Source organism: Rhinolophus sinicus, linkage group LG02, assembly GCF_036562045.2.
Source record: "Rhinolophus sinicus isolate RSC01 linkage group LG02, ASM3656204v1, whole genome shotgun sequence".
Classification (NCBI taxonomy): Eukaryota; Metazoa; Chordata; class Mammalia; order Chiroptera; family Rhinolophidae; genus Rhinolophus; species Rhinolophus sinicus.
The window spans coordinates 154629873-154655406 of record NC_133752.1 but is presented as its reverse complement, the minus strand read 5'-3'; the positions used below and the strand labels follow the sequence as shown (position 1 = coordinate 154655406).

The 25534-nt window shown below is 34.0% G+C and overlaps 1 protein-coding gene across 1 annotated transcript in view; it reads right to left on the bottom strand.

Moving 5' to 3' along the window:
• ADAMTS20 (ADAM metallopeptidase with thrombospondin type 1 motif 20) overlaps window positions 1-25534 on the bottom strand; it is a 151445-nt gene that overhangs the window by 22880 nt on the left and 103031 nt on the right. Inside the window, 6 exon segments of the mRNA XM_019748447.2 lie at window positions 630-830; window positions 2220-2390; window positions 2467-2506; window positions 2508-2562; window positions 2565-2634; window positions 10961-11128. Coding sequence (XP_019604006.2) covers window positions 630-830; window positions 2220-2390; window positions 2467-2506; window positions 2508-2562; window positions 2565-2634; window positions 10961-11128 — 705 coding nt within the window.

Sequence of the window (25534 nt, the reverse complement as noted above, 5' to 3'; positions counted from 1 at the left end):
ACGAGGTCCTTTTGGAACAAACTGATGATCAATAGTGGCTAGAGTTACTGCAGAAGGAGAAATACCCTGGAGGCTAGGCAATCACAGGTGGGAGTAAATCTTAGGCATCAGCCTGAGTCTATGATGTCTCAGTTACTGGCTTCTTACCATTTATTTTGTATACTTATATCCACAGAATATTATAAATGCTTAATGAACATTAATTATTGTTGGTTATTAAGACTACTGTGTTTTTTCTCACTGTTACATGATGCTTGCAAAGCAATATTTACATGCTTTCTATCAATTAAAGTGGAAGTGGAATATAGTGCAAATAACTTTTATTACTCATGTATTAGATTTATTTACTTCTTCACCAATAAATCTTTTTTTGAGCATCCACTCAAAATGCAAGCCACCATGAGAGGCTCTCAGAAGAACTGAAATAAATATTAGTTATATTTCCTCCTTGTAAGATGGTTACAGCAAGCATAGAAAAAGAGATAGTTATGCAAATAACTGATAAAGTAGTTTTTAGACAATAGGGGGTTGAAACAACTCTGAGATTTAGTTAGATATGCAAATTACTAGGCATCCCTCCCCTAGAAAGTCTCATTCAGAAGGTTTTGAATTCGTAATTGTATACTGACCTTGCTCCATTTTCCAACTTTCCAAGTGGCCACATGCAAACAGCTCCCAAAATTGCATTTGTGAAGCTGTGGGGAAGGCAGCACAGGGCATTCTTGATAGTCTATAGGCCAAAGCTGATGGAGCTTATATTTCTCAGTAGACTGGATCCCAATGCAGTATGTAATCCTTCGTCGGTAACTAAATCCACAGTTACCTGCACACTGGAAAATAATTATAAGGGGGAGAAGATGTCCTTAAACTTAACCAGGACCTAATATTCACCACATATTTTTATATATATTTATATACACACACACATACATATGTACACACACACATAAATATATAAACACAAACTATGCCATATTACCTCCACAACAATCCTATTTATTAGCCTCATTTACATATGAGTAAATAAAGGTTCAGAGACATTAGGCAACTTTCCCAGAGTTGTACCATAGATGGAAAGCATCCACATTCAGGCTTGATTTTCTATTTGTAGTGCATGCTAGTAAAGGAAGCCAGATACAAAAGACCACATATTGTATGATTCCATTTATATGAAATGTCCATAATGGGCAAGTCCATACAGGCGGAAAATAGATAAGTGGTTGCCTAGAGTTTGGGGAAGGAGAAAATGAGGAGTGGCTACTAATGGATACAGAGTTTCTTTTTGGGGTGATAAAATTTTCTAGCATTAGATCATGGTGATGGTTGTAAAAACATGAATATACTAAAATTCCCTAAGTTGTAAATGCACATATAGAGATGCTAGAATTAGCAGAGAAGCACATTAAAAAGTTATTAATAACTGTAGTTTGTTCAAAAAGTTAAGCAGACATGGAAGGTATAAAAAAGCTGAAATCAAACTTTTAATGATGAAAATTACACTGTCTGAGATGGGAAATTGGATGGGGAATAATGGCAAATCTGACATGACAGAAGATTAGTGGACTTAAAGAGATCCATACAGTGAAATATTCAATGATAAAAAGCAATAAATTATCTCAAAATACTTATGAAACATCAGACAAAACATAGTACATGCCGTATGATTCCATTCATATAAAACTCAAGAAAATGCAAACAAACATAATGACATACACTAAAAACAGATTATGTTCCCTGAGGGTGGAGGTGAGGGAAGGGGAAAGGAGGAATTATAAAGCAGCATGAGAATCTTTGAAGAGTGATGGAGATGCCCTTTGTTTTGAATGTGGTAACAGCTTTATGGGTGTATCCATACATCAAAATTTATCAATCTGTACGCTTCAAGTATGTGCAGTTTATGATTGTCAATTACACCTCTATAAAGCTGTTTTTAAAAAGCAGGAAATTCTGCAGGGCCAGTTTGCTGAATCGTTCCAAGGAGTGGGTTTCACAGTTGTCACTAGTTGGCCCTCGGAACTGCACTGGAGTTTAACATCTATGTTGTTATTACTCTACGGGTATTTGCAACATCCAACTGTCAGTGGTTTCCCCTTTGACTGATATGCATACCATTATCTGTCCCCACATTCAAATTTAGACCTAGTTTCAACTGCATCAAATTTTAGACTCACATGTGTTTTCCAGGAGCAAAAATTCTTAACTTCCTTTATTTGCCTCACCTGAGACGAGTCTGCTGTTACCACAATGTACTTGCAGGGAGGATTCCTGCACTTCTTGATTGACAGAGGCCTGGTTGACGGATCACAAAAACTTTCATTCACTTGAATGTTTTGAGCATCAATGCACCTCACTTGCCGATGTGTCTCCTTTTTCTTACATGATGTCGAACACTAAAAGTTCAATGACAAAATGAATAAACGCATGCCTTTGTGCAGTGGCTTGGAAAGTTGACTTGTCAATACTCACATCCGGCCACTCTCCTGCCACCCACTGGTACTGTGTGCAGACGCCAGCATTGCCTCTGAAAAAAAGGCTGTGTGTGACGATCACACACATTTTTTCAGCCCGACCAACACCTCTCTCTCTGCAGTACACATCCCTTTGCTGAAGTCCAGAGCCACAGGTCACAGAGCACTACAAAGAAGCCCAAATGATTTGAACCATTAGCCAACAAATATCAAACTATGTAAAAACAGCAAAATAGTGCCAAGACATATTTTCTTGTCTCTTTTACACAGAACTTGATATAGTATCATGCATTAGATAGAAAATACACGCAATCAGTATTTTTCAAGATTGTCTGATGTGAAGCATCTATCCAAATATACATTTTATTTTGCAATATCTATTCAAGCCTTAAAGAAACCATGACAGGTTATGTGATATGTCATACCAGATACTCCATCCCAATTAATAACTCTCTCTTCTGACTTAATTGTAGTTAATATCTATAAAACTTATCACACAACAAAACTATTCTACTTTGTTTTCAATCACTTAAATACTTACACTGTATGCATAGTCTTCCTCAAAGAAACAATTTCCAAAACTGCATTATATTCATCTTTATGCCTCTAGTACCTACTATACTTTGAGGAACAAATTTACTAATTTGTTGACTTATGGTTATATTTCAATGGACAAGTGTTTTGGGAAGCTGGTTGTATAAACTACACTCAGACAACCTTGTCTTAACCTCTCCAGGTCTCATTGTTCTTATCTGTATAAAGAAGACTTGATATTATTCGTAAAAGTTCGCAGAACACTTTCCAGACATTTATTCCTAACAGTAGCTCTACAAAGGAGGTACAGGGCTGAGGACCTGAGATGCAGAGATGTTACGTCATTTGCCTGAGTGGCTCCCTCTAGTTAATAGTGAAGCACGTTGAAGCTTAGTTCTGACTCCAGACTTGGAGCTCTCGCTGGGCTGCCGCCAGGGGATGGGGAAGGACTTGGCAGCCTCCCCGGCCTTTTCAGAATGCCAGGTCATATAACAACAGAGCTTGGCCACAACCAAGCTGTGATGCCAGCATTAATAAAGTGCGGAAAACAACCAGTGATATTTATTTAATTTGCTAACTTGGTTTTTTTATACTCTGTTATCCCAGAAGGGATTGGAAGTCACAATGAGCAATGTCTGGGGACTCATCACTGTTGCTCACGAGATATTATAAAGGTTAAAAATCAGGTTCTTCACTAATTTCTCTGTTTCTGTAAGAGTTCCAGAGTAAGTAATTTTTTCCCCACAACAGTAAAAATATAGCTGCAGAATATGGTTTCAACCATGAATGAAAATTAAAATTCCACAAAAGATAAGAATTTAGTTCATTTGGAAGACTCGAAATCCTTAGATAGTTGCAGCATTTTGACTCTAAGGATACTTTAAAATGTAGTTTTCTATCTTGTGTGTATAAGCAGCAACTGACTTAAAGAGAATTTTTATTTTTTTAACCTACAAAAAATATGATGCATGTCAACATAGCTTATATTGACTCTCATTTATGCATAAGCAGTCGAATTGTGCCAATGTATTGAATGTTTTCACAAAACTCATAAAGCTCCTTTATATAAAGACAATCGTAATGTGTGCTTTGTGCAGGGCCCAACGAGTAGACCAAAATATCTGTATGTAGTTTAGCTTATCTGAACCTCCTGAGAAAATGTTTAGCCTACAAAATAAGGCTCCTGCAAACATTTTCCAGGGATAATGTCAGAAATATAAACTACATTTGGAAAACTTCCTGCCTCTAAACCTGAAAAAAAAAATTCCTGGAAAAAAATAATTCACAAAACACAGCTTAGCAAGAAGTTCTATCAGACAATATAATTTTCTATAATTCAATAAACCACAATGGTTTATTGCTCCTTTGATCATAGCACACGTTTAAAAACAATCCACTGAGGCCATGGGTAATTACTGTTGTGGACCTCTTCCCTGAAAGGAAACAAAATGGACTACTGCTTGGAAGAGAACAAGTAACTTTTGCTTTCCAGTTTTTTTTTTAAGAGATAAGAGTATGAAAGAGTAAATTGATGCAACTTTAGATTTGAACAGAGAAGAGAATTTATGAATTAAATGAAATATTACTTAGCCTGGTATCATCGATAACCCTAATTGCCAATAAAACCTTTTAAAATCTTTTCTAAATCTCACTAACTCATTCAGTACCACTGACCACTTTGTCGAGCCGTTGTGGCTTCTGTGATTGAAATCCCTTTGGTGCCAGTGGTCTCCTCTTCTGAGATTGCACCTCCTCAGAGTTCTTAACTGATTCTATTTTCTTTGCTCAGCCTTTAAAAGTTAGCATGTTTCAGGGTTCTGTTTATAACTTGCTTCTCTTTAAATCCTCTGAGCTGTCAGCAATTTCTTCTATGCACCAATAATGTCTACATCTGTTCTCTCTAGACTTGATCGTAATTCCAAGCTCTACATTTATATTTTCATGTATTTACAAGACTGTCTCATGCATTTACCAGAATTTTCATGTGTTTTCTACATGGACATGTCCAAGGCACTTCAACACTTCAAAGTAGCACTGACTACCTTTGCCTAGCCCATCCCTCATGGTCATGGATGCTGTGAAGATATGATCACCTGCTCTTAAGTCAAGTGACTTACTGAGGACCTTCTTGGGTCCACCTCTAACCCCAGAATGTGCACTGTTATTTAATAGTCTTATAGAACTACATATTCATAAGCATGTTACATTTTTTTTAATCCAGCTAACTAATGTGAAGGCAATGTGAGGCTATCGTTATGAGTATAACACAAATAATTGATCGGAATGCACTAACCCACCAACACTGCATAATTTAATTCTGATAGGAAAAATCAGCCACATATGCTATTTATACAGAAATATAACACTGCAAAGACTGGCACTTTAAAGACTTGACAGTGGGAGTCGAGACGGTAGTTTTTAGCCAATCAAGAGGTACTAGAGTCAAGTTAGCTACTGTAGAGCAGAGGTAAAGAAATGTTAGCATGTACATTGCAAAAACAGGTTTATCAAAGGCCGGCTTACTCTGCTGTTTAATAAACAATTATTTAAAATGCAAATAGTGATGTCTTCTCTCTTGATGCATTATTTATAATTTCTTATTAATGAATTTAGGTTTTGATGTTATTATAGTCAGTTATTTGTAACCATGCTTTATTTCACATGAGTCAATAATAGCAGCAGTATTAACAGTAGTCGTACAGCATTTTGAGTTAGAAAAGACTCTGGGAGTATCTAATCCCTGGGAGTATCTAATTTCTCTTCAACTCTGAAATCCTTTTTATAGTAATATAAATAAATAAACATCATTCCCACCCGTGCTTCTATAGCCTCAGTCTGGGTACAGTCACTAGATCCTGAAAGCAGTTACTCCATTTTTGGATAACTCTTGTTAGTAAATACTGTCTTACATTGAGCTGAAATATTCTTCTTTAAACTTTTATCCCCTGTCCATAATCTGTCCTCCTTACCAACATAGAACAAATACAAACTTTCATGTGAGAAAGTACGAAGCTGAAACCTGGAACTGTAGCAGCTATTTTATGGCCGTTAGGAGTTGACCAACAGAATCACAGAAATGCCAATCCAGCACGCTTATATTGTCGAGCTGCTGAATCATACTTAAAACCAGTGACCTTCCAGTTTCCAGACAATGAATTTCTTTGAGATTATGCCACTAATACTCAAGGCTTTTCCTACTTGAAACAGAATACAAGGGAAGGGATCCAGAATAGCTGTCATCATTTGATTAAACTGCCCTGGGGAATTGGTACTTTGTCAAGACTTTTCTTATAGTGTGGGTCCCAGATTAGGCACTGCTCCAAAAATCTTACCAGAATGTATTAGTGCCAAAGATTTGAACACTATTCACCTATTGTGTAATCTAATATGCAATATGCAACTAGTGATTTAAGCAACTATATCATATTTAATATGCAATCAACTAAACTCTGTTATTTTCCCATGACATATAATCAATCTCTCTCTCTCTCTCTCTCTCTCTCTCTCTCTCTCTCTCTATATATATATATATATATATATATATATGTTATATATATATGTATATATTATATATATGTATATATATGTACATATATATTATATAGATGTATATCTATACACACATATAGATATATATATTATTTATGGAACAGAGTTTTAAAAAACATAAATAAGCCTGCAGTGAATTCAGCACAACACAAAAATCACATTTCTATCGAATGAATTATTTTGTGCAGCGTAATTACAGTCTGCAGTTGTTGACTCTAGGTGCCCTTGCAAGGGGGGCAGTGTTGCTAAGGAAGTAAAGGATGAGCTAATGTACAATAATAATGAAATGATTATGGCAGCAACTACAGTAGGGAACGCTCAAATAGACCAGTGTTTAAATGCTTGTCCCCCGCCTCCCTCTACTTCCTGGCTCATGACCTCCACAAACTATTTAACCTCTTACACTGTAATTTCTTCATCTGCAGAATGAATATAATGATACCTACAGTTGTGAGGAATACAGAAGTTGCTCACACAGTGTCAGGAAGTGACTGTCCCCTTCTGCTCCCGGCCTAGTCCCATTTTTTTCACTTCTCTCACAGTGTTACAATTATTTCTGCCTTGAAAAGTTTCTTGATATATGTCTCATACCAAAAAGTGTTAGTCATCTCAGCCCACCCAAAACAAGGCCATCTGAAACATCAAGATGATACACAAAGAGAGGTAACAGGTGGCGTAGAAACGCAAAAACAGAATTGCTGGCACTAGCTCCAAAAGGCTGACAAGCATAGCCCACCCATGAACCGCAGAACAAAGACATCCTCCCTTTTCTTGGGCTTCTGCTCGTGTTCACTGGTAGAAACATCTCTTAACCTGAGCATAGAGATGAGGAGGTTCTGAGTTCTTGGTCAGGGGCTATGAGGACTTAATTAAGATTTACTATCTTTTTAGATCATAGGAATTTATATATGTATGTATACATCAGAAGTTTTTGATAATATGGAAATATAGATGTATGTATTTTGGAAATGTAGAAAATATGGAATTACAGAAATATAAAATCATTTAAACATGCTAGCATTTAGCATATAGTTTCATTTTTTTTCTTTTTCTTCAAATTAGGGGCTTTGGGAAAAGGGAGCACTGGCCAGTAGATTTGTGAGATTTTGGAACTTGTATCACCTTCATTTCCAGCTCTGATCTTAAAATATTAGAAAGAAAATAATGGGTCTCAGAGAAGGGGAACTACGTAAGTGGCTGATGCCATGTAGTTCTAGATTCAGTAAGGTATTCTGTAGGTATTCAATGAGATTCTTACCTATCTTTCTAAGTTGTCCCCCAGAATTGATGTGATGAGGGGAGGTAAGAATTCTGGATTTTTTTTTTAACATAAAGACTATGGCACTGAAATATGTAGATGAGGTTGAGACAATGAAGAATCTAGCACCATGCTAGCCTTGAAAACTTGAATTTACAAAGTGAAGCTGTTATTCCCAAATAGGTAAAATTAAGTGGAAACAAAACTTTTTGGTTCCAAAGAAGAGGGATGTTTTGCTACTTAAATGAATTTAGTATTTAATTTGTCTCTAAAAGGTATACATCTGGACCCAGAGGACAAATGGCCCTGTTCACTCATTAAAATGTATTATTACTAAATCCTTTCATTAAAAAACATGATATCAAATACCGTGTTTCCTTGAGAATAAGACCTAACCGGAAAATAAGCCTTAGCATGATTTTTCAGGATGACATCCCCTGAACATAAGCCCTAATGTGTCTTTTGGAGCAAAAATTAATATAAGACCTGGTCTTATTTTCGGGGAAACACGGTACCAAATGAAGAATATTACTTCAAAACTCATTTGAGCACCTCTGTGGTTGCAATTTGCCAAATGAGTCTTTCCATATGAGGTGTAATGTAAAATAGTAATGAAATGAAATTATTTCATAGTGAGTGATTATATTAAAGCAATGTTACAATTTATGCAGTCAGAACAAAGTAGCAAGCACCCAGTGATTATCTCGTAACTACCTCTGAAATTACACTTCTGTTGAATATATTATTATATGTAGTGCAATGACAGCCTGCAATTGTTAACCTCATGTGGGTACTTTTTATAGAATAAATCAAAAGCCAACGACTTCACAAGTGGTCATTTGTTTCTGGCAGAGATTTGGGACTGTGTGGGCATATGAAGCTAATTTCTATGACAAGGAAAACCAATTCAAAGAGAAGAAAGCAGACTTTGTACAAAAGCATCTGTGTTTTTTATAGTCTTTGGGTATTCATATCTGTATCATAGAATCCCCTGAAATACGTTCCTTTAGTGACTCTAACGGAATTTCACACGCGATGGTAAGCCAAGGCCAACTCGTTAGCACTGATGACCGATTCACTGTTGCAGGGCCGGGGGTCAAGACTTAGAGAGTGTCTCTCATGAATACCAACTATAGCAGCTGCAGCAGCTGCAGAGCAGCAAAAGTATCCTGAGGTCAACAGGAACACTGGTGGCCAAGAAGCCCCAAGTCTCTCCCACTTCTACTCCCACCCGCGAGCAGCTCCCGCCTGATATTAGAATCAGGAGGGATCTGCCACATGCTGGGTTCAGTCAGTGCCTTCACAGAGTTCCACCCTCTGGGGGAAAGCTCCACTGCCATTATTCTGCCACATCTAGGTCCAGATAAAGTAAGGCACACCCCCACTTTAAGCAAAACCACAGATGACAAATATAACTAATACATTAAGAGATGGCAAGTCTTTTTTGCAACTAAATCATAGTATTCAAACTAAGAAGTATTAAGTAGATGCTAGGCTAGTGAACAAGCATCCATTGTCTCTAAGACTTGGTGGCCTGGGATAGTGCTGAAGAAATAAGCATGGGTTAGATTTTAGACTTACCCCCTAAAGACAATGTAAGTCATAGACGATATTAAATGACACTATCATATTTGAGTTCTTGTAGAGTTCACACTCTATGCAAGTAAATAATGGCAAACATATATGTAAGGCCATTGTACACCTGAGCACAGATGACGACGAACTAGACTGGGGTGGTTGCAGTGGACATTCAAGAGTTACCTAGATAGGAGACAGAATTATCTGGCATTTCTTTCCTGAACAACTCAGTAGGGTAGTAGTGGTATTCACTAAATAAAATAGGTTAATAGGAGATCTTTTAAATCATGGCTTCTGGTAAACTAGTAAAAATAATGTAATTTACTTTACCCAAATTAAATGTAGAAGCAATGGCTCAAGAAAAGAAAAAAAACTGTATGTAATGGAGGGGGGGAGATAAAATAACAGAGATGTGTTTGCCCCTAGTTTTCAGTCAAATGTTAACCACAATTATCAGCACCCCAACACTTGACAGGGGCTGCTTCTTCTCCAAAGAAATCTGAGATGCTCACTCAGTTTGGGAGCTTTTTATTCAGTACCAATGACATGTTGATATACCGGCATTCGAAAGTCGGTTCCCTGCACCAAGGCTCTGCCCTCACAGAGTGAATGCTGATAACTTAGAAGCCCAGGGGGATATACTTTTTCTAGCTCTTGTCTGAACCCATCTGTTCCTAACAGACATAGCTCCAACAGCGGACAGAGACAAGGACATTCCATCAGCAGAAGATAGGTTTCTTTTTCCTTTTGCAAGACTAGGTCCCCAGTAGAAATGGAAAAGCACCCTGAAGTGTTGCTTATCCAGACGCTGTGTCGAAAGTCTAACCCCACTGAAATCAGGCCTTGGGAAGTTCTGCTAGTTAATGTTTATGACTTCCTTCATGACTTTTGCCTCTTCAGTATTTCCCAAGTGGGTCTTTGCTTGACAACCACGTTGAAAGGCATGCCTCCCCAAATTTAGATTTTGAGTTTACTTCCCTGAGCATGCCAGGGCAGGTATTGATCACCTTTCTTTTATAAACTGAGTTCTCAGCCTGTACATCCTCTATGAATCCGCTTCCTTTTTGCTAAGGTTTTCTAAGTGTGTGTGCATTTTAGCCTTAGCTAGTCCTGGGCATCTAGTTCTGATGTCTCTTTCAAACAACCTCCAATTAAGATTCCTTCTGGAACTTACCAGTCCCATTTCCAAGATGCAACCTTAGCTCAAATACAAGATTTTCATGTGGGAATGTGACAATTACTAAATACATCATCATATATATTTCACTGTTAGACTACCTGGAACAATACTATGATTATCGGTAGCCCCCTCAACCCCAGTATTCAGTAACAGAATTTGATGTAAAGTTTACAGCCGCAAGAAAGTCAAATGACTAACTTGTGATTTATCTATAGACTTAGTAAATATTAATACTGTGCAATATTAATTCAGACATTAGTGCAAAAAATGTATAACAGAATAAAGCACATTTTAGTGGGGTAAAACTCTGAAGGTTACTGAAAGTACATAGAATGAATTAAGATATTATTTTTAAGTGCAAATATATATATGATTATAAAACACATCCCTTACCTCCTTCCATCTATTGGCTTTCCATGAAGGGCATCTGACAGATCTACAAGCTTTGTGAGTTCGAGGTTTCTGTAGATGACTGCAGTATTTTTCTTCTAATTTCCCTTGGACTTGGTCAATACAAAGCACCTCACGGTACTTTAAACCTTTACCACAAGAAGCTGAACACTAGAAAACAAGTAGGAATACACTTGATTCATTTTATCTTAAATTTATCGACAAGAAGTACACAATGAAGCAACCAAAATGTTATTGCTTTGCTATTTTCATTAAAACGTACTTTGATATTTCTAAGTAGTGGAATTTAAAAGTTGCCAATGTGTCCTGGATTGATGTTGATGTAAGGTATCCATTGAGTCTATAAAAACTATTGTCTACATTATACGAAACACATTTCTAGAACATAAATGCTTTTAGATCTTTTAAGGTGAAAGACTATGAGCAGTTAACTTTTATGAACAGAATTCAACAAAATTCACTTTCAATTTTATATAGTCACCACCTGTTCTGTTTTTATCCCCACGTGGCCTTCCACACTGCAAAGTATATTTTGGACATTTAAAAAAATGCAGTAATCTTTCAATTCAGAAAACTGTGATTCAGAAAGCAGAAAATGTATTTCTTTAAAGTGCACTTCAGGTTTGTCTTTTTGCATTAACCTGGAAGACGTAACTCTTTCCCATCAACCTTCCAATCTATTTAGTAAAAAAAAAAATAACTAAAATACCTGTAAAGATATAGATAAAACAATGATTTGAATTCATTTTTCAGCCACTTGCCATTTTATAAGTGAGGCCTGTACAACAGAGTGAAAGAGCTTAGGCTCTGCCACTTTTTAGCTGGGTTACTTTAGGTACATTTCATTACTCGTCCAAGCCCTGGGTTCTTCATTTATAAAATGGGGATAACACTAATATTACAGGTTTATTATATGATTAACATGAGATAAAGACTATGAAATGTCTAATCCAGCCCTTTTACACGTGATGTATCTTCAGTAAATGTAAGCTTCCTCTTCTATTGCTTTCCTTCTCAGACAAGATGTACAGTCCTCTCATATCTGACACAGCTTTTCACATATGGTATCACTTAGAAATACATACTGGGTTGTGAGAACATTAGGTAATATATTAAGTATTTTATGCAGATTATGACTTCCAAGACTATTAGACTAATGCAGATTAGTTGCTGAAATATTTTAAATTTAAAAATTTGGGGAATAATTTACCATTTTATACTATCTACAGTATAAATTCCATTTGTGTAGACAATTTAAATTGGTGTTTCAATTATTAAGACTTATCATATCTTAAAAAAAAAAAAGACTTATCATATCAGACGTGCTCTTCTCTTCCCGTGAACACATACAGCCTTTACATTCCACAGAGAACACACTTAATTCTGTGAAAATTGCTCCGGGTCTTCCTAAACTGTATTAACGATACATTCTTTCCTGCTGTTAACCTTCTTTCTCATATTTGCCAATATTCTCGACTCTTCCTGGCCACTTGTCTTGCTCGCTTCCTTATTTCTTTACTTCACTGTTTATTTTTCAAAGAGTGTAACATTTTACACCCAAAACATCATATATTATTGAATATCAAGCATATATTATCAGGGAGTATACATATAGGTTCACACACAAAAGAATGTTTTTCTCCTATGGTGTATATTATTTTTTCTAACTTTTTTGACCATTTGAACAAAAGAACATTCATTACTCTGTTAGCCTGTTTTAAAAATAATTATTGTGTATATTCATATCAACACAGCAGTACTTGTAAAAGATGGGGAAATGATATTTTATTCCTTCTATGAATATTATTTTCTACCATACATCACGAGTTGCAGATTCATTAAACATCTCTGGCTTTTGCCCTTGATTTATCCTCAGAGTACTTACAATCTAAATGATACATCATCTATTAGATGAATGAGAGTATTCTTAAATAATATTAAACCCAATATATATCAGGAAAAAAAAAACACCAACAAACACTGAAAGACACTAAAGACAAATGATACAATAGAAAACTATAATGGAATTAAGAAATTCATGAAAACTAGTCATTTCTGTCTGGAATATTTAATAAGTACTAAAGGAGAAGGTGATATTTAAACTCAATTTTGATGGATGGGCTTATATATTTTGATATACCTTATTTAAACATTGCCCATGTATCTCTGTTTTGTAAAATTCTCTGAGTTCATTTAACAGTGCCAGGAATAACTCAGTAAATATGCAGTACATTGTTGATATTCTGATAACAATAACCAATTCATTTATAGAACTATGTAACATAAGAAGAGACATTAAAGATTCTATTTTAGAATTTAGCAGTATATTTCCTTTATACGCAATATCTATGTATTGACTGTAAACTTGAACATTATAGTACACTATCAGAGTTAAAAATCATTGTTCACAAAACTGCATACTCTAACTTGAGGTCCTCTCTGATTCTTTCTCTTCTTTGTTATTCTAATCTGTAACCTAGACTATTATTAAACATAATTTTAAACATATTGGCTTTTTTTTTTTTTTCTGAAGAACTGTCAATGGCTCAGAGCTATTGTCTTTCATAGTAAACCAAAAATTATACTCTTCCTTGCTTCCTTGATCCACCAAATTTTAGTCAGCATACCTTATATTGTTACTTTCCAACATGCAACCTTTGCTCTACTTAGGCATAATATAATCACTTTAATGTGACATATACAATGACAGTGCCTTGTTGATATTATTTCCTTTTACCTTGACTAATCACTTCCCCTAGTGTTTTCTAAATCTGACTTATCCTTAAAGCTCTAAGTCAACCCCTTTTCTAGAGTAAATACATATCAGTCTCATTTCTGTGAACTTTTCTGAGTCTCACTCTAGTTTTAGCACTTCATCATTTTTCACTTTTGTCACATGCTGTGTGTACCCAGCCTTCTGGAGGTCAAGGACTTTTTAGATCACCCACATTACTCACAAAGCAGAAAGTACAATAAATCTCAGCTGATTAATAGATGTTGATCCTTAAGCAACGTGTAAGCAATTCTCAGTTGTTTTAAGTAAACCATAAAATAATTTATTAAAACACTTAAAATTCCATGAAATATATTTATTGCTTAATAAACTCAAGTTCCTCTAGGAAAGAAACAAAAAATCCAAAAGAATTGTAACAAATTATGCCATGGTTACACTTTTAAAGCTATCTTTCCCCATGATCTGAAGAGAAGTATGATAAATTGAGTTGCAAATATTCCACAAAATAGCCCTATTGGTAGGAATACCCAAATATGGCAGGTCTTTTCTCTGGTATCCAGCAATCTTTTTTTTCACCTCTATTTTGTGTCCCTGATACCATCCTATCCCCCTTCATGTTTCATTAACACTGTATGATTCATTGATAGCATTCTTGTCCAAAGAATTTTTCTTAAAAATCACCTCTATTATCCTTAGTTGACATAGTCAAACTGAGATTTTTGTCATAACTAGTATGGAACAGCAGATATAGGAAGCAACCCACTTTAAGAGTGGCAACATTAAATACAAGTAACCTGAATTGACCATTCCTATAAATTAGTCAAAGACAAATGCCTTAAACACACACACACACACACACAGAACACTGAAACACAGTAGAATTTGAAAGCCTTAAAATTTAATAGACTCTCCAGAGCTATGCAGGTTGGCTGGCACTTGCAATTCCAAGGTGGAGAGTTGAAATTAGTTGAGTCTAATATAATTCACTTTAGAATGAGTCTATTCTTGTTTATAAAGCTTAGTTGTATGTAATTACAGGATAAGATTACTTCTGATATTTGAGGTATGGATTATTGCTTTGTTTGTTTACATGTAAGGGAACTACAGAAGAGTGAAATAATTGACTTAATTTGTGAGAGATTTGTTGATTAATTCTGGTAACTTAAATTGCTAAACAAAATAAGGAAATAAAAAATTTATTTAGCTCCAGTTCTAGAAAATAAAAAACCTGGGGGAAGTGTGTGTGTGTGTGTGTGTGTGTGTGAGTGTTTAGGCTTTCATAAGCTGTTGTGTTGATTTCACTCTCTATCCTGACAGTAGTGGGAAACATACACTGAGAGAATTGATATGTTCCCTAATTTGCAATAAAATAGCCCTCAAAAGTAACTATTGTACTATAACTTAGTCATGTATAAATGCCTTTAATAGACTTTACAAACTGAGTAACCATAAGTAACTTTTTATCCTCACTGAACTCCATTTTTCATATATAATATTGGTAAGAATATCTATTTTATATAAATATTGGGTAAAAGTAAAGAAAAATTTTTTTTTAAAAAAAGAGAAATATCCAAACACAGGAAACTCTAAAGACATTTATAATGCTATAGCAAAATTTTTTAAAAAAATTAATAAAGAATCCTGCAAAACATAATATTGATTACATGCAAGACAAACTTGAAAATGTCTCCCAAAATGCAAAAGAAAATGGGAAGATGACATACAGAACACTGTTTCCTAGAAAATACTCTGCATATTTCCAGCTCAGGACCTTTGTCCATCTCATTTCCACTCACCCCAATACCTTCCTCCATTTCAGCCCTACATATTTTTTTCAGTACTGAGTTTTAAATCTCATTCCCTCCTTTATTGATGCAACATATCTGATGTCCAACCCAGACTTTTTACATCTCAATATATCTGTAATTGTCTATTCCATGTCTCTTTTCCCTGCCACACTATAAATTTTATCGAGGACAGACTTACTGTGGGGGATTATAAAAAAATAGAAAGAACCCAGTATTACTTTTTCCTAATTTTGAGTGTTATAGACCATTCTATATTTCTTACTCTAAAAGGAGGAAATAATTCCAATGCACCATGAACCGTAGGATCCTGCATTAATTTATTGACCCGTGTCCTTCTATAACAGTAGCTATTCCACTGGTGGCACATGAGCTGATTATAGATGGTACAGTTTAAATGTAATGGTTATTTTTCATAGTAATAATCATCGTCAATTTTAGCTATAAAGATCACTTAGCTAGGTATTTGAAAACCAAATAAAAAGAATAATTTTGGTTTACAGAATAGCAAGTAAAGTCAAAATTAAGAGTGAGAATTATCCATGCAGTGTATTTTAATTAAGTTCAACTGAAAAAGTAGCTAGACTAGAAATTTGATTAGAAATGTCTATTTCACTTGCTGCTGTATAGTGCCATTTGTGGATTAAGGCATATATTTTTGTTTCTATATTCCTCATGTAAACTTTAGCTAAACTTCTGCAAGAATAAGTATTAAAACTAATATTCACTACTTAATATTAGAAACACTTAATATTAGAAAAGAGCTCTAACATCAATTGTAAGTTCTACATTAAATGTTTTTAATGACTATCAAGATAAGCAACCAATTAGTGAGAGCAGGGATTTTAAATGAAAGCATAGCAATTTATATAGATTTTTGGTTTTTAATTTTAAATCTAAATTAATTCTGTACATAGGCTAAATAATTTCTAGTTCTCTAAATGGGCTTTCAGTCAGTAAATTTGGCAATGACCACATTGTTTAAAATGAGCAGAGGATGAGAGAGAGAGAGAGAGAGAGAGAAAGAAAGAGAAAGAGCCCAATTAATATCAGAAATGAAAGAGATGTGACAACACCACAGGAATACAAAGGATTATAAAATAATATTATGAATAATTATACACCAACAAATTGGACAACCCAGAAGAAAAGGATAAATTCCACAAAACATACATACTTCCAAGACTGAATCAGACCATTTTTTAGTAACAACATTGAATCAGTAATCAAAGAATTCTGCCCCACCCCCCAAAAAAAAGTCCAGGACCAGATGGCTTCACAGGTGAATTCTACCAAGTATTCAAAGAAGAATTTATAGTTATACTTCTCAAACTATTTCAAAAACTTAAAGATGAAAAGCTTCCAAATTCATTCTCTGAGGCTAGCGTTACACTGATACCAAAACCAAAGACACTACAAAAAAAAAAAAAAAAAAAAAAAAAATTACAGACCAATATCCCTGATGAACACAGATGCAAAAATCTTCAAGAAAATATTAGCAAACCAAATTCAGCAATACATTAAAAAGGTCATACACCATGATCAAGTGAGATTTATTCCAGGGTTGCAAGGACATTTCAATATACACAAATCAATCAATGTGATACACCACATAAACAAAAGTAAGGATAAAAATCATATGATCATCTCAACAGATATAGAAAAAACATTTCACAAAATTAATATCCATTTATGACAAAAAACGCTCTCAACGAAGTGAGTAGAGATCATGAACAACACAAGGATGCCCATTCTCCCCAATTGTATTCAACATAGTATGAAAGTCCTAAGCACAACAATCAGACAGGAAAAGGAAATAAAAGGTATCCAATTAAAAAGGAATAAGTAAAACTGTCACTATTTGCAGATGAGAGTGTATACAAAAAACCCTAAAGATTCCACCAAAAAACTTTCAGAACAAATGAATTCAGTAAAGTTTGAGGGTGCAAAATTAATATTTAGAAATCTACTGCATCTCTCTACCATAATAACAAACTATCAGAAAGAGAAATTAATAAAACAATGTCATTTACTACTGCATCAAAGAGAATAAACTACCGAGGAACAAATTTAACCCAGGAGGTAAAAGACCTGTACTCTGAAACTATAAGACATTGATAAAAGAAACTGCAGAGGAAAGAATGAATATCTACCCAAAGCAATCTATAGATTCAACACAATCCCTATCAAAATATCAATGGCATTTTTTACAGAGCTGGAACAAATAATCCTAAATTTATATGGAATCACAAAACATCTCAAATAGCCAAAGCAATAGAGAGACAACAAAGTTGCAGGTATCACACTACCTGATATAAAACTGTACTACAAGGCTATAGTAATCAAAACAGCATGATACTGACATAAAAAAAGGACACACAGACCAATGGAACAGAGACCCCAGAAATAAACCCATGCCTATATGGTCAATTAATCTATGACAAAGGAGGCAAGAATATACAATGGGGTAAATACAGTCTATTCAATAAACCATGCTGGGAAAACTGGACAGATACATGCAAAAAAAAAAAAAAAAAAAAGACCATTTTCTTACATATACACAAAAATAAATTCAAAATGGGTTAAAGACTTAAATGTAAGACATGAAACCATAAAAGTCCTAGGAGAAAACATAGGTACTAAACTATTTGACATCAGTCGTAGCAGTACTTTTGGGGGTATGACTCTTAGGGCAAAGGCAACAGCGCAAAAATAAATGGGAACTACATCAAACTAAAAACCTTTTGTACCATGAAGAAAACCATCAACAAAATGAAAAGATAATCTATGTGAATGGGGGAACATATTTGCAAATGATATATCCAATGATGGACTAATATCCAAAATCTATAAAGAACTCATACAACTCAACATCAAACAAACAAACAAAAAAACGAACAATCCAATTTAAAAAAGGGCAGAGGACCCGAATAAACATTTCTCCAAAGAAGATATACATATGGCCAACACATGAAAAGATGCTCAACATCACTAATCATCAGAGAAATACAAATCAAAACCTTGACATATCACCTCACACTTGTCAGAATGACTAATTATCTAAAAGACAATAAAGATTAAGTGTCGGTGAGGATGTGGAGAAAAGGGAACGCTCGTGCACGATAGGTGGGATTGTAAACTGATGCAGCTACGGTGAAAAACAGTATGGAAATGCCTCAAAAAATTAAAACTAGAACTACCATACGACCCATCAATCCCACTTCTTGGTATTTATCTGAAGAAACCAAAAACATATCTGCACCCTATGTTCATTGCAGCATTATTTGTGATAGCTAAGATATGGAAGCAACCTAAGTGTTCATCAATGTGGTATCTATACACAATAGTATTACTCAGTCATGAAAAGAAATGAAATTTTACTATTTGTGACAACACTGATTATTATGCTAAGTGAAATAAGTGAGACAGAAAGACAAATATTATATGATTTCACTTATATGTGGAATCTAAGAAACAAAGTTAACAAACAAAAAAGAAACAAACTAATAGATACAGATAACAAACTGACGGTTGCTAGATGGGAGATAGGTAGGAAAATAGAAGAAAAAGGTGAAGAGGATTAAGAAGTACAAACTGCCAAATATAAAGTAAGTCATAGGGATGTAAAGTGCAGCATAAAGAATATAGTCAATAATATCTTAATAACTATGTATGATGCCAGATAGATACTAGACATATTGTGGTGACCACTTTGTAAGATACATGTGTTTAATCACTATGTTGTACACCTGAAACTAATATATTGTATGTCAACTATAATTAAAAAGTAAATTTTTATAAATAAAATGAGCAGAGGTCAGTCATTCAAGGCCAATTAATCAGAACTAAAGTTCTCTTGTAACAACAAAACAGAGTATTTCAAAATGTGATAACACTATTGTAAACATTTTCAATACTGTTTTGTCACAAACCATTTCAGGGATGGTTAATTATGAGATTTAGTTTTTCACTTGTCTTAAATAATCTAACTAGACAAATATAATAGTAATAATTTTTCTCCCTTAACCATTTGACTTAGTTTTCTATGTTGCTTTTAAACAAACAAACAAAAGAATGACTAACAATACAAAACTGAATAAAAGTAAGTGTGGTATTATTAATCAATTTGATTTATTTTTTAAAATATTCAGAATTTTCTAATTATTTTTTTAAAACATAATCCTTAATAAGTTATCAAACAATCAGATGAAGAAACAAATAACCATTTTTTACTTTGTTTCTAGGTATAACATCATCTCTTTGCTTCCTGACAGCAGTTCGATAGTCATCTATTAAAAATGTAAAATCGCAGACCCATATAGGTGGGTGTCACACCAATTTGATTGCTCATTGTATGGCAGGTATTAGCTAATTTCTTCAGACAACCAAGAAAAACCTACTATCAAGTGATAAACGAATTCACACAACTTTTGCTTTAGGAGAGCTCAGCTCACAGAAATGTAATCATTACACAGTACAAATCTAAACCCAAATATACCTCTTATTACAAATCAAAAATCGTTTTCATTAAGACAAATGTAACTAAGAAGCATCAATTTACAATGTATAAAATGGAGTGGTTTTTATTTGAAAACAAACATACTGTAATAGCTAAAACATAATCGGGTATTAAGTGTCTCTCTTGGAATAATTTGAGAGGATTAGTTGTGTTTTCCTTAGTGTTTAGGAAAAGTATCCTTAGTCTCAAGAAAATTCCTTAGTCTTAAGGAAAAGTCCAAAAGTATCAATGAATTTAATATAGGAACATGTATTATTTATTTTTGTTTTGATCTTTTTCAAAACTGAGCAATTGTATGCTTCTGTAACAAAGTTAAAATTTTTATGGAAACATTTGATTATAGCTATTTTGCTAAAGAAATTTTTTAAATGATGTTTTGGTGATATGTTAAACATATTTATAATACCGTTATGAAACAAAAGATTAGTCTATTAAATGATATATTAAATAGGGAAATGATAGAGTTTCAGGTCAAAACAGACCCAAAATTAGATATTCTGTGGAATAAAACAATACTGTGTATATGCATTCATGCATGTATGTTTTTCTTTTTGATTTTTAAGGAGCCTATTACAACATTCTCTAAATAAAATAAAGAGGCTGTATTTAACCCTCGGAAACAGCATGTTTTTTTTTAAATCTTCAGGAAGTCAATGATACCTATATATCTAAGAGAAAAGCCTCACTATAGTAAAAGTATGTAAGCATACAAGTTTCATGCAACTACTTTGTAATGAAGGGTATTCCCTGCAAGGTGGAACACTATTTTAAATTGAGCTCCTCAATTATTAGAGAAGTAAAACATTGAAGTAGTCAGAGTAAAATAGCCAAAATATAGTTGAGTAAGGTATCACTCTGTTTAAACAAACAAACAAACAAAAAGACAAAATATACATAGTAAGAGTAGTCAGCTCTGTAAAATACTAATTTAATGCATATGCGCACTAAGGAGTAAGATACTAAATCTATCAACAGGGACTCCATTCATAGTATTTCCTGAAAGATTATACTTAGAGTTTTAAAGTTTAATGGAGTTTAAAAATTTCCTTTTTAACCTGTTACAGACATCCTCTGACTACACAGCTTTAATGAACCAAGACAGTGTTTGGTTTTAACAATATTTACTAATGAAATATTTCATTCTGATTATATTTAAAATTTACACCTTCAGGCGTTTAAAAAAAAATTTAAGTCAGACTGATTTGCAATAATGCTGAGCTCCAACTTAAAGGACAAGAAATATATGCTTAATAGCAAACATATCTGGTAAGCTTTCATTATATTCCCATCTTTATAATAATCATAGAATTTTAATTTCTATTTCGTGAAATTTCTATTTCTAAAATTTTATTTTTGAGTGTATATATGTATATATTTATGTACACACAACATAATGCATTTACAATTCTAAGCTAATCAATAAATATGATTATTTAATCATATGTAATATATTTGGCTAATTCAATTGGAAGTAACATTTAAATTTACTACAATATAATTGTTAATATTTTCTAAATTATGACTTTGGAAAAGTTTTGTGATTATTTTCACTTTTACATATAAAACCTGAAGCAAAGTTGCAATAACTTATGCAAGTACTTTATTCAGAAAATTTCACTTACCATACTATTTTCCACACATAAAATAAATATTAGAAAATCAGAATGAAAAACTCACTAATAACTGATAATGATTTAATTATTGGATTCGTTTTCTTCAATAGTCAAATTTGATAAGCATTACAAACCAGCAAACATCATTGAATTCTGGTTTATTATGCTAGAAGCAACAGTAAATATAATTCTAATTCAGAACATTAAGCACTATCTGTAGCAAAAGAAAAATACTCTGGAAAAACTGCCGTTAATTTAAAGCTTGTAATTTATTCTTATACCTTTCTGTCCAATAGTATAGTTTGTACTACAAAGGAGTAATGAAAATTTTGAACTTCTCTAATAAAATCTGTTCAGCAAGTGAAACTCATCTAAAGAGTTCGTGTTTGGAGTTTTTATTGACTCATTGAGTAGCACAAATCTTTACAATTATAAGGTAACTGGAAAAAAATGTTATTGTCAATATGAGAATAATATAAATCTTGTGCAATTTTAACAATTCTTTTGGGGCTGCTATGTGAATTTACTTTTCCTTGATGTCTTTATACAAATCGCAACAAATGGGATGTTTCTTTTGTACGTTCCATGCTGAAAACCCCACTCCTGTCTTACCCCCTGGAGTCTACATCAAGAATCATGATCATCTGCCTTCTGAATGGAACAAAACAGGAAACTATTCAGTGTGGGTAACCATAAAAAGTAAAAAGATCAGAAAAATGACTGAAGTATACCTTCTAAAACTTTTTTTTACTTTTAAAGCACTACCTACTATGGTAACATTTACAAAATTCTTAAAATCAAGTGCCAGGAAAATAAGCAGGATTTACCATTCCTAGTTTCCACAAATGCTTTTGTGCTAGCTGTGGGAGATAACAGAAATAAAGCCAAGAAGTTTGCTTTCAAGTAGGGTTATAAAGGCCTGAAGAGGAATATGAATATAGAACTCTCTGATAAATAAGGGAAACGTCAGAGTTAAAATTAAAAGAATACTCATTGTATGGTTTTATGTCTATTTATCATATGCAACACAAGTTTTGAGGCAAAAATGGTGGGGTTTTTTTGTTTTTGTTAATGTTTTTAAAACATCCTAAAATGTTTTAGGAATTACTAGTTCAGTGAATTTAAGCTAATTTTAAAATGAACTTAATCAGATAAAAATGAATTATTTATGTTAAAATGTAAGATGGGGTTTCATAGTTTTCACTACTTGAGAGTAGAGGACAGAAGAATAAAAAGAGCATGGAATTTGGAATCAGACATTTACATCTGACTCTCAGCTGTCAGTAGCTGAGCAACCTTGGGCTAGATGCTTAACCTTGCTGGTCCTCAGTTTTCTCATCATAAAGTGGCATAATACCTATACCTCAGGGTAGGTGTGAGATTAAAGGAGATAACATATAAATGAACCTAAAAGAGTGCTTGATTCAGCGTTCTAAATGCATATTAAACTTTCATTTCCCTTTCCTTTTCTTCTTTTCCCAAATCCTGAGGAAATATAAAACAGTGAAAACACAACCCGTGGCATAGATTTCTCTTCTAAATACTTGAATGGAACATGGGGAGTGTTTAAGACTCATACATTGAGAACCCATCCAATGGTAAAATAAGATGGGTAATCACCCCAGTGGAATTCCAGTTAAGATCCTATCTTATTCCCTCCTGGGCGGTGGGGGGGAATGTTTATCTAGGTGCTGAGAAACATATCAGACACATTTCAAGTTATTTTCAGAGTGAGAATAAGGTAGAGAAAGTAGAATAGAAGGCAAATAGACATCTGGTTAAAAAAAAAAAATAACCAGTTTCAGTTTAATATGGTGGAGGACCGTATATATTCATTTCCTCACTTCTTCACTTTTTTTCAATCCACAAAGTCAAAGTAAACAAAATAGATTTCAATAACTTTGGAAGATGCAGAAAGGATAAAAAGAATGGAGAAGACCGATGTGAAGCAAGACAAACTTGTACCTGCAAAACCCCTCAGAGGCTCAGCACCTGGATGCAAGTAGCTGCGACTCTTCCACTCCTTTTAAGCCCCATTAGGGGCCTATTTTCTGGAGAAATTAAACTGCTTGGGCTCGAGTTGGGGGTGCTGGGGGAAGAATAAGGGAATTCTACACACTGAACTCTTGATTCGTTGTATCTCTGCCCATGCCACTCTTCCTCACAGGCTATGCATTAGAGAGCCCTGCTCAGAAACTCACTCTCCAAAAGACCTTAAAATACTGATTTACAGGGAAAATCATCAGTCACTAAACTATCCAAATTCAGAGTTTACAATTAATTAGCTAATGCCTTACACTCAAATAAGAATGAGTTGCAGAGAATCAACTTTTGAAGAAAAACTTCAATAGGAAAACCGGAAAACTACTACCATCCCCACCTGAAAGAAAGGGTCTGAAAGATAAACGACAATCAAGGGATAATTCTCTTGATTACAGATTCCTCAAAAAATCTGTAAGTAGTAAGAAAGTAGATGTTGTATGGATAAAACAAGATAGAATAGTATGACCTCCAAAGCAATCACAATGCACGGAAATCTTTTAATAATTAAAAATATAACTAAAATAAATAACTCAATAGATGGTTTGAAATTGACTAAGTTTCCCATCGAGTGAAACCAAATGACAGAGACAGAAAATAGAATAAAAACAAGAGAATTAGAGGATCAATCCAAGAATCCCAATGTCCAACTAGAAAGAGTTCAGAAAAGAACAAAGAAAATATTTGCCTAGAAATTATCAAAGAAATAATGCAACCAATTTTCTCAATGCACGTCTCCTTAATGAAAGGACCTACAAAATGCTTAGCAAACTGAATTTTAAAATACTAAGTTATTTCATCATGAAACATCAGAGTGACAGGAATGAAGAGAACATACTGGAAGCTTCAGTGGCACAGGCGTGGAGACAGGGCTCATACAACAGACTGTGAATCAGATCACCACACTTCATCATAGCTGAGAATGCTAGAGGATAAGATACTGAAAAAAATTAGGGGAAATTATTTTCAAGTTAGAATTCTATAACCAGAGCAATTATTAACATGAGGATTGACTAAAGACATTTTCAGATTTTGGACAGATGGAAAAAATATACCTCTCACTTTCTTTTTCTTAGGAAGATGCAAGGGAAAATGTTTTAGTTTGAGAGAGCGAATACATGTGATGCAAAAAAAAGTCATCAAAATCAAAGATGAACAAAAAGACTTCCCAGGATGAGAGAATGGTACAGCAGGGTTAAATTCTTCCAGGCCAGATCAGAGGAGGAAGATTGGGGGTGGGGTGCGGAGCCTCTGGGAGGAGTCTAGGAAAAAAGAAATATCTGAGCATTTAGAAAAACCATTCATAGAGATTTTACAACTCTGTTCAAACACTTGAGAGAAAAATAACGATTAGAACATAAAAAAGCTAAGCACATTTTTAAACGTGGCAATTATTAACTCTAGGTAAATCAGAGTTGCACAAAAAAGCAGCAGTTCTTCAAGGTACACTGCTTGGCTCCTCACTGACATAGGAAATCTGACTATTGACTTAATCAAAATTTATTCAGAAGATAGGATTGTGGAATTAGTGGTCTACATAAGAGAGTTCAATTCTCATCCTCTGTAAGAGAAAATAGGTCTTTTTTTTTTGGATGCATGAGGAAACAGCACAATAAGCCTATTTGGAAATATTTTATTGTGACATCAGGTATCTGAATGAAATCCTGAAGTTATTCCCAGACTTTCAAATTTTAGTTTCTGAGGTCCAAAAAAAAAAAGAATCTTTTTATTATAACCACAGCTAAAATCTTTCCACAAGCTAAAAACTAATTTCCCTTTTAAAAAGTTCTCTAGAGTGTTCCTAAGAATTAAAAAATATATAAGGAAACCTTTTCCCAAACTATA